This window comes from Nomia melanderi, chromosome 3 (genome assembly GCF_051020985.1).
Source record: "Nomia melanderi isolate GNS246 chromosome 3, iyNomMela1, whole genome shotgun sequence".
NCBI classification, from domain to species: domain Eukaryota; kingdom Metazoa; phylum Arthropoda; class Insecta; order Hymenoptera; family Halictidae; genus Nomia; species Nomia melanderi.
In genome coordinates this window covers 11402743-11416339 of record NC_135001.1, presented here as the reverse complement: position 1 = coordinate 11416339, position 13597 = coordinate 11402743, and the positions used below count along the sequence as shown (strand labels likewise).

At 36.8% G+C, this 13597-nt stretch overlaps 1 protein-coding gene across 5 annotated transcripts in view; it reads left to right on the top strand.

Moving 5' to 3' along the window:
- Positions 1 to 11545, top strand: part of LOC116427342 (klarsicht protein) — a 256385-nt gene extending 244840 nt beyond the window's left edge. For all 5 annotated transcript variants that reach the window (XM_076366198.1, XM_076366200.1, XM_076366196.1 and 2 more), the window contains one exon: positions 1391 to 11545. In XM_076366198.1, the coding sequence (XP_076222313.1) occupies positions 1391 to 1682 (292 nt within the window). In that variant the 3' untranslated portion in view covers positions 1683 to 11545. The remainder of the gene's footprint in view (positions 1 to 1390) is intronic.
- Positions 11546 to 13597: the final 2052 nt, after the last annotated feature.

Sequence of the window (13597 nt, the reverse complement as noted above, 5' to 3'; positions counted from 1 at the left end):
GTCTTACTACTTGCTTCAGCAGAAATCTGATATTTCACGTTCTTATGCATTCATATTATTTGAAATCTCATAAAAATGAAATATATTGGAACTATTTAAATATATTAAAAGCAGAAGGAGCAAAACAACGTTACGTCGTGCTTGTATTAGAATACACAGTTTAAATATGAAATATAATTGTTCAATATTTTAAAACTTCTAACAATCCTTTTTCTATAAAATATTATGAATTACTATAAACAAAGAATATTCGAGAAAACAGTGTCGACACCCCAGCCAACAACTAATAATATCATTGACAGTCAACCTGTAAAGCAGAAGTGGCGAATAGGTTTCAATATATTATCTACATATTCACGTGAATATATAATAATAATAAGTTATATTTTTATTTATTGCCCAGAAAGTAGGGAAGTACCATAATGACTTTTACACCGAAAACATCCTAAAGAATCATTTAGTGTCGCTCAATAAACGACATTTCTTCTAGCTAAAACATTAGCTAAGGAACCAATTGAAACACAATCTCCTTCAAACATTTATATTAGGTCGCCCCATAAGTCCGTGCCATTTACTTTTCTACCATATAAAATAATATTTTACTAAACATAAAATTCCTATAACTTCACCACCTGTCGCTCTCAAATACCTTCCACTGACTAAACTGAAGCATAAAAATTTAGTCACTCAAATCCTCGTATCGCTCTGCGATTACCAAACGTAACGCAAGAAGTATAAACAACCGCGACAACAACTTATGGGATCTAATAGAATGTTTGAAGGAGATTGTGTCCGAATTAGTTCCGTAGCTAATTTTTAATGCATATTTTAAATTACGTCTACTCCATTGAGTTATTGGCAACTACTTTAAATTATGAAGACAATTATCGATGAATATGCTCATATTGTGTATTACTTAGTCGGAGATGGCTGATTAATCCCTTGACGTATTATTTACTTTCCTTACTGAGCTCGTGTAGCATTTTACTATCAACAATTTGGAAGAAATGTAACAAAGTTTTCTGCTCTACTTTAAGTGGAAATTTTATTTCAAAATAATACACTGATAATAGCAAAATAGTTTTTTGCTTTGATCCGTGGGGAATGAACAATATTCAGTTTTGTTAAATTAATCTAGAAATCTTCATCACGAGTGTCACTCGTTATAGTATGGCAAGGAGTTAAATGAAATATATTCTGATTTCTTTTAGAAACTTCAAAATATTAGAGGATGAGTGAACTGTTCTGATTACTTCTTTACAGTCTTCTCTTATTCGATATATTCTTCTTCCCCGTTGGTATTCAATGCTTTAGCTAGAAGATATTTATTACTTCTTCCAGCAAAATCATTCACCATAATAAACACGACCACCCTCTGATCTCTGTGCAGCAAACGCAAGAAAGCCAGTTCCACGGACGTACTGAAGGAAGGTCCGGAGCGGATCATGACGATCGCGGCGAAATGCGGCGCGACCGACGCCGGTGACCCAGACAACGAGCCAGGGCTGCCGGACAGTTGGATTTGGCGAATTCTTAGAGCAGCGTTGCCATTCCAGCTGGCGTTGCTCGCCTTGTTCTACGCCGCGTGCCATCTAGAGCCTTATTGCTGCGAGGCGGCGAACACGCTGAACCTGTCCCTAACCCCTCAGCTGCGCTACGTTAGGGGACCACCTCCTATCTGAAGCCGCTGCACCCTGCAAACTGGGTAAAGCTTGACGGCGTCGCGCTCGCCCGGGAGAAACCAGAGCGAAGAACCCGTTCAGACGAACCGATCGATTGTTCCTCAGTCACCGGAAGCGATTTCGATTGACCGGCAGACCAACCGGTCATCCCTCGATCGTTTACCTCACGAACGCACGATTCTGATCCGCGCCGATCGCAAGGCGCGAGGATTGTCGTTTAGAGGGAGCGCACGATTTCTTTTTCCTTCTTTCTTGTGGAGAAATTCAAGTTGAGTCCGATATCCAAATACTGCCAACATGCTCGTATGTAGTTGACGATTGGATCGCCGTCGATTCAGAAGAGGAAATACGTTGAGATTATTCTTTTTTCGAGGTTGTATTTAGAGGATGTCCCCGGTCCTCTTTCTCTATTGTTCCTGTTTGAGTTGACCACTGACGGACCACTGGTGTTTTTCTGAGTTCACGTGGGTTTTGTTTGTTTTGGGGGTTTAATCGCGGTAATGGGGATTATGTGTACATTTGTTTTTGGAAACAAGTATGGTTAGATTTGCTAAGGCAGAAGCTTGATTGATAATGAGAAATTATGATGACAGATACTGGGAAGAGGGCTTTAGCTTTTATTGTTGTAAAGTGACACAGTAACATTTTGTGTATCAAATTGCATGAAAGGTACTTTTTATTTTGTGGGAAAAGGTTTTTCGGACATTTGGATTTAATTATTTCTGTTACTTATATAGAATTAGTTTATGTGTTTCGGTTGTTGAAAGTATGATTTAAAACGAAGATTTGCTTTTGAATTAAATTAGATTATTAAATCATGAGTGATTGAGAAACTAAAAACGGACAATAAGTGTCGTAGAACTCGTGATATATATTTTTATGTAGATTTCCTGTGTGACGGAATTTCTCGATTACGAAAAATTGTAACAATCTGATACGCCAAGCGTAACTTAAATGTTTCACAGGATATTTTGCTTCAATTATTGTAAACTCGTAAAAATAATCACTTAAAAATTTCGAAGACAATATTTTTAACTTAAAACATAATTGTCTAAAAATAGGACGATAAAAATTTCGAAATTATTTAAAAACCGTTTTCATGATATCAAATATTTACTTGCATTCAATTTATACCTGAAGTATATGTGTCGTCTCATCAAAGTGTTAAAAACAACTTTTAGTAGTTTTTATAAACATCTGTACCCATTGTAAAAATTTGCAAAAACATTGTACATACCAATATACGTAATTCCACTGTGGTCCGTGTGGTGTTAACCAAACTGTCTCAGGCACTTTGACCCAAATTTCCAACAACCACGTATGACCATTACAATTTTAAGAGTACTTTTACAAAGCGTGTCCAACTTGTCCAAACTTTTCTACAATTTTTCTTCGCACTACAAAGCACAAAGACACACGTAACCCGAGCCACGTTCAACCAAACTTTTCTAACATCGTAGAATCCATTTGTCTTTACAACAATATTGCACACGGCTTGGGACACGTCGCGAATCGCGCGACAACCAGAACCAATAACATTAGTCCGAAGCATCGTTGGCACAACCGATCTCAGTCTCGCCGCATTTTCAATTTTTCAACCGACACACTGCCAACGGAATTTTCGAGTGGTCGTCGTTCGTCAATTAACGCTAGTTCACAGATGCAGCGAGAAGGCAACGTACCTATAGAACTTCAGACTGGTTCCTTTTTTTCGACTGAAATTCACTAACAAACCGCGTTCCGCTGAAAAACTGTGCGTTCTTTTTGCGATAAGAAAACGGAAAACCGGAGAGAAAAAGACAAAAAAAAAGTGAATGGGAAGCGAGAAAACTGAGTGACTGAGGCGCGACACAGGGTCGCGATCAACGAGCACCACGTCAAAAGAAAACATTTGACGAAGAACGCGTTTTCTTTTTGTTTCTTTTTTTTTTATATACGTTTTTACGAGATAACGTCGACGAGCACGAATCGTCGAAACGACAACGGTAAGTACAGTTCGTGTGCTCCGAAGGACCGCTATACCCTTGTCGAGTGAACGAAGACGAGCCATAGCAAATGATAATTCGATCTTCGAGCGAAGAATAATATATATCGAGACCTCCCGAGATGGCTTGCGAGCTCGTTTCAAGCGAGGCGAGAATTTCGAAAGATAAGGTTGACGAAGTATTTATAAAGAGGAAACTTTATCTTTGACAGCGAATTCGCAACGAAGCTGATGTGCAGAATATTTATAACGAGTAACGAGGTTTTCATGATGAAGCAGTGGGCGTTTTTTGTTATATAGTATAAATATTTATTTATATATATAGGATACATGTGGGATTCTAGGAAAAAGAGGAATGGAGCGGAGGGGACTCAAATACACTATTTTGAGATTCTTTGAATGGCTTGCTATGGTTCAATCTGCTGGCCAGGTGAATTTTTGATCATCTTTATATATATAAATACAGGCGCAATTTAATATGCATATAAATTATTTGTGATCTTCCTTAATCTATACACATCTGTGTGATCTGATTTGTGCTGTTGGAAATGGATAAGAAGAGTTTTGGGTAAATTAATTAAAATGTAAGAAGTAGTTGAAAGATACAGATTAATGCAAACATGTATTGAAACTATTGATTGCATCGCAAAAGTTCGCTTTATTTTTAATACACATACATTTTTTTATTAGTCTTCTTTTTGTAATTAGTAGGTTTGAATCATTTTATTCAAATTGAATTAACCCATTGTCGTTGGATTTAATATTTCGTAACCAGCCTAGTAAGCTGTATTGTTAACAATCCTTTTGTAATTCATGTTACTGTCTTTGTCTTTGACTTGCTATTATATGATAATGATAATAGAGAAATTTTCTGTTATCTGTTATTAAAACATTATGTTTCTCATTGCAAAAGTTCTTCGCCTTTGACCAGAGAAAGTTAACATTAATTCTAAAAATTAAAATGAATGTCTGAATGATGCAATAAATACTTTCAATCAGACACTGATCTTAAGAGAAGTCGAGAAAACATCTCGGTTGTATGGTTGAAAACACTGTTAGCCAGTCGATGAATCGCAACGCTGCGTGTTCGAGTCCCGTTCACCCGTCACCATTTTGTTTTCCTAGGCTCGTACATGTATATATGTTGAAACTTATATATGTATACATACACGTATTATTGTTCGTAATTTAACGTCCCGCGAGAGGTGACATTTAGAGATATTCTCCTCGGAGAAAGAGAAACGGACCGGTCCATAGACGTCCGGAGTCTGTCACGTGCTAGTAATGTGCAAGGAACCCCGCGTCCTTACGTGTGAAAACACGTCCGCCTGGAGAGCCACAACCACGCGATGTTAAATAACAGTAATACCATCGTTTTCTTGTTTTTTCGTGATTTTTTTTTATTTTTTGTTTCTTTACGATGATTGCAGTCTGCGAAAGTCGGGTAGCATGGAGTGCTACTAGAACACGGTGGATCGTTCGAGTTCGACGAGGAACAAGCTGTAGCTACTTGAGAATAATTTCTTATGAAGTAAAAACATCGAAGAAGCCTCGTGTTCAAGGTTTCCTTTTGAAAAATTTTTCCTCTCGATTTGAATTTTCGGGGGAAAATCAAAAGGAACTTTGATCCGCCTGTGAACATAATCTCCTAGCATTTTAGTCAAACGAATAACGTTACCGACCGAAGTACTACGCAATCCTCATTCGTTTGATTAGAATGTCAGCGAAATTAGCGATTCTCACGAGCGATCTATTTCTCGAGCGTCTCTCTTCGATCAGCTTCGAGCTTAAGCGACTGTTTCAAGTTCCTCACGGATTTCACAACTACATCCACGCGTGGTATTACACACAAGCGACGTGTCAACGTTGCATAATATTTATTGTTCATGGTAGATGAGCTTAAACGGTGACCATGGAATCGTTTGATTCATCCGTCGCGTTCACTGACGAACTAGGACGGTTGAACGTTCGATTGGTGAAGTGGGAAAATGTATCCAGTAGCGTGACCCTTTGAAGAGCTCATCCGAGCAGGGTCTACTGCTGAGTAGATAGGAGAATGATTTAATGAATTTTTTCTGACTGAGGAAGGATGAAACGTGTAAACATGCAATGCGTTCCGCGGAACGAAGGATTTCTGAGTGGCTTCTTGACGAACCCTCGAGACTAGACTATGGCTGACATGCCATGTCGTTTGTGCGACGGAGTCTTAGAAATTTTGAGAATTCAATCACCCGTCTTCACGAGGTGACGAAGTGCTGACGAAACACCAGTTTCATACATATTTTCAACGCTTCTAGTTAGTGCTTGAGGGATGTTTATACAGATCTCGTAGAGGTCGTTCTTTTTTCTGGGAGCGATGTCGAGCGAAACGGTGCAGCAGTTATCGGACTGTGAATAGATCACATTTGTGTGTTTCTTGAATCGCTTTTCGAGCGTCGGTTGGTGACGTTTAGGCAAAGGTACTGTGGGTATTTAGAAATTTTGAGTAGGGCAATCGTGAAGTTTCTTTTTTAATTCTTTTCGAGTAACTCGTACAGTGTTGCGACTATTTTCTCAGACAACTTTTAATTGAAAAATTGATTATTAATGTTACAAATTGATTAAGATTGATTATTTTGATTTTTTTCTTTTTCGATGAAGGTATATTTCTGCAGATTGCGTTGATCGTTAAAAATAAATTTGAACTGTTTATTTGAGCAAATTCAAGTTTTCTTGGAATTTCTTGAATTCGTTTGAATTTATCTTCTATAGAGAGTTGTGAATTTGGTATTTTCAAATTATATCGAAACAATTGTTTCGTCATGGAATTATAGAAGATTGATAAAAGAAGGATTTCAGATACAGTATTAAATAGATAAACGAACATTGTAATAATGTTAAGCGATTTTCAGTATTTTAATTTTATTATTAAAGGTACTTTTACCTCGAATTTTGTTTTATCAACGCATAATTTTGTAACTTTGGAACTGGAAAACATTAATTTAAATATTTAAAAGTCCATTGTTTCTGGATCTGAGATTTTCAAATACCTGCAGTCCCTTTTGTTTTTGTTGTAACATATATACGCTTGTATAGAGTATATTGAAGATTTTCATACGACTATCAATTAATCCTTGGTAAACGTGAACCGCAGTAACCACTGTTTCGGAGTGGTTAATCTTCAATAGAAATAGGAAGGTTGTGCACGGATTCAATCACAAATTTTATATAAACTTTTGATCCGATTCATTTTTGTACGTATCTTTTTGTAATTTTTGGCAGTGGAATGTAACCAGTGATAGACGAAAAGCGAGTGAAAATTTCAAATTTTATTTTTTTACATTCTAGATGGTGGTTAGTTTAGTAACGAATTTTTTATTTCACTGCCTTCGAAATTAGAGTGTAAAAGTAACGAAAAAAGGTTGACAACAGAATTTTAGAAATTAACTGTTTTCTATTGTGGATCTTTTATCGAAAATTTACAGCGACATAAGTATCGAACTGATCATCAAGGTTGTTTACATCGACATCATATCGATTTTCCACAGCAAGCAATTTTCACGAAAGCACTTCGATGCCTTTCTTAATATTTCAAATTAATACGAAATTTATCCTTTTCGTATTTGATTCTTAAGAACTCTAAGAGAGACGTGAAATAAAAGTGTAGTTAGTGTAAATAGTGAGCCTATCCGCACGATTAGGTCGAACAATAGTTTTTCTAAATGAAAAGAAAAACAATTTTCATAGAGGAGAAAGGAAATGAAAAAAGTCTATTTTGTGAAATATTTTGTGAAAAAGAAACGTAGATTCTAAGAAACATATTCGTTCAATTATTATTCTAGAATCTACACAATTGTTTTTATGCTTCGACGTAAAAGATAAGAAGGTCTTGCATTTTTCAATAAGCAAAGCAACGAGCAAAAAGAAACTAGTTATTCAGTAAAATTAAGATCGACCATTTATATTAAATTGTATGCATCGTTTATTGAAAAATATCGCAGGAATACTATAATCGGATCTGGATTAATAACAAAATGCAAAATACATATTGCAATCTTACATTTAATTACAAAGTACATACACCGTTTACAGTCGAACTAAAAAAAAACTCTGAACAACGCAACAGAACACGCAATAATAATAGGAATTAATGAAAAACCTAACCAAAACCTACAAACACTTGCTCTACTAGCATACATAACCTATTACATATACAAAAAATAATGACACTACAAGAATAGCCAAAAAGATTGACAAAAGAATGGCGGTATAAATCTAATTCACGTTAGTTCGAACTAGGAGGAAAAACTTACGTGTAATAAAGACGTAATGATAATATCGATGATGGCAATAATGCTAATAGCAGCGATAATACTAAACTCATTTACTTTGTTACACAATAAAGCGAAAGAAAATAAATATACAAATGTTTAAACGAAAATTGGAAACAATATACAACGTATTCTAGCTCAGTTCGAACAATTAGTCCAGATCCGATTATGTGAACGTTGCATACAGAAAGAACAAAGGGATTCAAGTTAGGTATTACAGGAACGCCAGGGAGCTTAGAGGGTTTAGAATTTTCGCACGATGCTTACTGTGTAAGCGGATTTACACGTTTGACGAGTGTGTTGTTGCGTTTAGCGTGATAATAGCCTCTGTCGGGTTGCTTTCGCAGATTTCGCAGGGTCGGTTGCCTGAAACTGGACACGTCTGTAAAATTCGCGGCGCGGTTTTAGTAGACTTTCGTTCCACAATGTTTCGGGAGCCGTCCGCGCGACGCTGTTTTCCAAAATGGCGCCGCCGCGGGCCCCGTTGTATTATATTCGGAGATCGAAGCGTGGTGAACGTCACCGGTAACTTGGATGTGCGATCGAGCGAATCGATCCACTTGATCGAAAAGATGAGAGAAAAAAAAGAAAAAAAAGGTATATTATCCATAATATTGTATTGACAGAGTAAACGATTCCAACGAATCCTTCGTGAGGCACGAAGAACGAAAAAAAAAGTGAGGAAAGTATGGGAGAGGAGATCGCGGCGGATACGAGAAAAATAATTTCGTCCATGAACATGGCGACTCGAGGGATATACTCGACGATCCGCGCGCGGAGGAGACGAATCGTTGGGTGATCCACCCTTCGACACTGTACTTACGTGTTCCCGATCGCGACAACAAATAATGTCGATGCATCACACGTAGACACACCGAGACACACACATACACACACAGAGTACGAAACTTTGAGAGCTGATTGTATACCCCGCATATCTAATGGTTTTTCTTTTAGTTGAACTGATCGCCCCTAGTTATCGAATTGATTTCATTGAGATCTGTGAAGTGAGTCTGTGGATACAGACTCATATCGAAGAGGAAACTTGAAGAGATGCGAAAGCGAAGCAGCTTTTCTCGTAGGACGTGTAATATCTGAAAGTGACACGGGCACATTCCGTGTTGCGTTAAATATAGGAAAATAGTTTATCACTGTCACTCGAGAGAGTAAAATATTAAACTTCGTCAGAAGTTAGAATTTAGTGTTTCTTTAGACAGATTTATTTAATATTTCAAAAATGAAGTATTCTCTGTTTCAATTAACCCCTTGCCTTATGATTAATTTCTTAACTATGATCGATAGAACCACTTTGTCATTAACAATTTATTGAGAAAAGAGAAAAATCTTAGACATACTGTATGCCTATGTTTGTTCTAAAGTATAATTATTGATAACAGAAGAATAATATTGAATTTTGCATTCAAAAGGATTACGTGATATGTATCCTTGATAACTTCCCTTTAAAGTCATCGCGCCTGATACGTTGTTATGGGGCAAGGGGTTAATTTCAGCGGCAAAATGGTAATGATTTAAGAAACTTTCTTTTCTTCCATTTTATTGGAATAATTAATGTGATAAATAAAAAGAGAATCCAAAGTAGACGTCTTATGATAAAAATTGCTTCATTTTCGCCGTTTAAATGTTAGAACATTATCAAGCACCTCGTGGGATTTGTCAGACGGTGTATCGTGTCAAACAAAGAGAACAAATCGAGTTGGAACAAAAGCATGATGAACGATGTTCGAAGAACGGAACACTATGCGGCACGTTCCACGATATCCAAGTCCTTGTTCATCGAATTTACGTTTTACGCCGTCGCATGACATCGGCGAGTCGGCGCCATTTTGTCGAATACGAAAACTGGACTCGACGAACATGAGGCCTGCCTCACCTGCCTTATTTACCTACGATAATGTGTATAAAGTACCTGAGAAATCAAAATATTACTTATGTATACAGTAACTCGAGGACGATTCCTCGAATCTTTTCTCCTTCTGTTTTTCTCTATCTCTTTCTCTCTTTCTCTTTTTCTCCCTCTCTCTCTCTCTCTCTCTCTCTCCCTTTTTTTCTTTCTTTCTCCCTCTTTCTCTCCTTCACTTCTAATTTCTCCGTTCCACCCGTTACATTATCGTTGCATTCACGCCTTTAATGGTTAACGGTCGTGTCATGCTTGTACAAGCTTGATTTGTCGCGAAACGTATGCGATTTGCGTTGCTGTCCTACCAGCTACTTAGATATATACGTTGCATGCGGTTTTCTTCTTATCTTTTAATGATGATCATTGATACAACGCGATGCACGATCGTGTGTTGTTTGTATATTGGGGGAAAAAGTCTAAAAAACAAAAAAATGGAAGATACAATTAACGATAATCGATTAATTTTACATCGGTCCGCAGTTTCCGCCGCTCGAAAGGGAAAGGGGCGAAAAGGAGAACGAAGAGAAAAAGGAAAATGAAGAGAGAAAAGAAAAAAAAATTGTACACCTTGATCCTTCGATACATTGTTCGGCGCAGATCGTTTGTACATATATGTCGATTCGAAATCTTGTGTTGCGAAACGAAACTGCGGGCCATTTTGCGACAGTTATCGAGTGTGTATACTCTCGAGGGTATGATGCCTGTTTGTATTTGCGTCTACTTAAAAAGAGAAAAAAAAGAGGATACAAACAAAATTAACCCTTTATGAACCGTGTCGTTTTCAATAAGTATTACAAATCAGTATAATGATTTTCTTTTCGTACGAAGTCAGAAAGCAAGTATTGTTATTGTTTATTTTCGTTCGCGGACAGCGCGAACCCGTTCGCAGGATATTTCGGTTCATAGAGGATTGAACTTTTGATTGTATGGATAAGAATTTTCTTCGAATTCACTCGGTCGAGCGATTTGAATGTTGATATCATGTACGGTTTTACATGTTATTTTACACTTAGGCGTGGCGATGCCGGGCATAAACTTATTTGCATGATGTCGGTCGTTCTGTCTCTGACCGATCTTTCTGTTCTCTTCTTTTATTTTTGGTTCAATATAATATTCTAGATCCATCCATAGATTCCGACGGTGATTTTTGTTCTGCGGTCACAGCGCGTGGAAAATCGCAGCGCCGAGTAGATTGTTCCGTAAGGAAACACGGATCGTTTAAATTGAATGAATTTAATTTTCATCTCGGATTTAGCAAGTTTGTCTTTGTGTTAGTACTTAAAACGGAATGAACGTAAGGTTAAAGGATTCTTTTGGAATATCGTTTTGACATCGACGCGCCACTCGTTGCTCGTGAAATCAGTTCGAACGGTCGTGTTTCCGTACGGCTTTCTTTCTTTGTCCTTTTAACGTAACTTATCGTTTATTTTATTTGCTCAGTCTTATTCGATTCTGCCATTCATGATGTGCTCCATTTTTCGATGTACGCTCCATCCGTATGAAATTTCATGTCATTCAGTCATCATTCATGTCTCATTGCATCTATATTACATACTTATATTTGAACAGTACCAATAATATTTTCTACGGTTATGAAATATTCTAGTGTATTTTGGCACTATGGAGAAATAAATTACAGTTTTGGACAACATTTTGTGTACCTTTCATTTACCTGTTTTCCTACAACTAGACACCCTACAAGCGATAACAACGAATATTTGAAAAAAAGTACGTTTTCATTGTTTTTCATATGCGCTTCAGAAAATCCTTTTATGTTTTTTTATCGCAATGCGGAATTTGTTAGATTATAATTACTACAAGGATCACAAAAGTAAAAATATACATTTAGCAGTCATTTAAAATTTGCCATTAGAAACTGTAAAATTTTGTCGTTAAATATATCATAACAATTATATCTATAATCGATGAAAAACAGTAAAAAAGATCTATGACTTTTCTTTCCACGCGTATTATTTATTTATATGTTTATATACTTTTCCTATTACTATTACTTCGAGTTGCTGGTAATTTCAGTGAGAGAAAGCTCCAGTGCAAAGGGTTAAACTTATTGCATCTCATAGATTGAGGAAATTCGATTTGTTCTGTATCTTTGAGTTAGTTAATTTTTAGATCTATACAAAATCTTTTGTCGCCCGTATACGAGTGACGTCAGGATCAAAATGTTTAGTATTGAAACGATGAAATTATTTAACATATTCACGTCGATAGTACGCATCAAATCAAATTCATAATGCTAAAATAAATTAACATTAATAATTAATTAATTTATCAAATTATTTATTGAAATTTACCCACAATTATCAATGGAAGTCGCGATCTATGATTAAATATGATAAAAACATGTGCCTACATAAAAACATATCTACATACAATAAACTTTCATTAACCCCTTATTTTATAATATCATATCAGACCCGTAGCGAATATTACAAATAGAATTTAGCAAATATGATTGTCACTTAATTCTTTTAAATCCGAATATTATGTCTCTGTTATAAATTGCAATGCTTCAGAATAATTGTGGAATTTTTATTTCAATGAACAATGAATCTACTAATTGATACTAAACTACAGATAAAAAACTTACTTTCCAAAATTAACAAAAATATCTTTATCTAATAATTCAATTGCATCTCTAACAGGCTCTGAAACCTCAATAAATTTTATTCTATGTGGACCAACACGAAACTGAATAAACCTGAATAATTTTCGTTCCAGAAAAATGAAAAATACCATAGAGTAGACCGAGGCAAGTCGAATCAGTTCAGATTTAACTGCGAAAAACTAATAGTTAAAACTTGGAATCAACATCGTTTTCCATAAACTTCTTATTAACAGACGTTCAGCTTCAATATCAATAAAGAAAGAATTTAAAACTCAGAAATTTTCGGTTTGTAAACGAAAAACTGAAAACAGAGAAATATTCGGTCACCCCGGAATTTGGTTTATAGAAACCAAATGAAAAATGGATACAATCAGAAAATAGTTCCACCGATCCTATAAGAATCCATACAGCAAGGGCTCAACGCTTTCTAACTGACATTAGGTTTCTGTTAGAACGAAACACCCCGTATAGTTCCCGAGTACCCTGCCAAAAAGTTATCGAGAGAAAGCGCGCAATGGTAAGTGTATCCGCAATAATAATCCACTGGCCGATTGATACAGTGGTAGGATGATTGCGGTGTACCTGCGCCCGATTGTTGGCGGCGTTAGTGAAGTCAGCGCGAAGGTAGGGATATTAGAGGTCAAAGGGCGCAACCGCCATGTTATTACGACTCACACCTGTACCCCAGGTAGGCCAGCAACGGCCAAACTTTTCTCGGGAGAATCTACTTAATGGTTCCAGGATATCGTAAGTCGGAGCTGTAAATAAATTATTACTGCGACCGGCGGTCTTTAATCCGGCGTTGCATAGATATTGCCCTTTAATCATGGCGACGAGTAACACGTTGCAATTTCGAAACGGGATTACGCAGGCTCCGAGTGTATAACCGCTAAGATTCTAATATAGTTTCGCGTTGCGGAACACCTGCGGGCATTGGTCGGTCCCCCTTTTAGCCCCGATTGCATAGATTCCCGTGTAATCGTGCCGAATGATACTTGCCCGTCGATTTTTTCTTCTTAATTAGCGGCGTGAGCAGGCCGTTACGTGTAATTGCCAATCGCCGCGGATCGCCCCTTG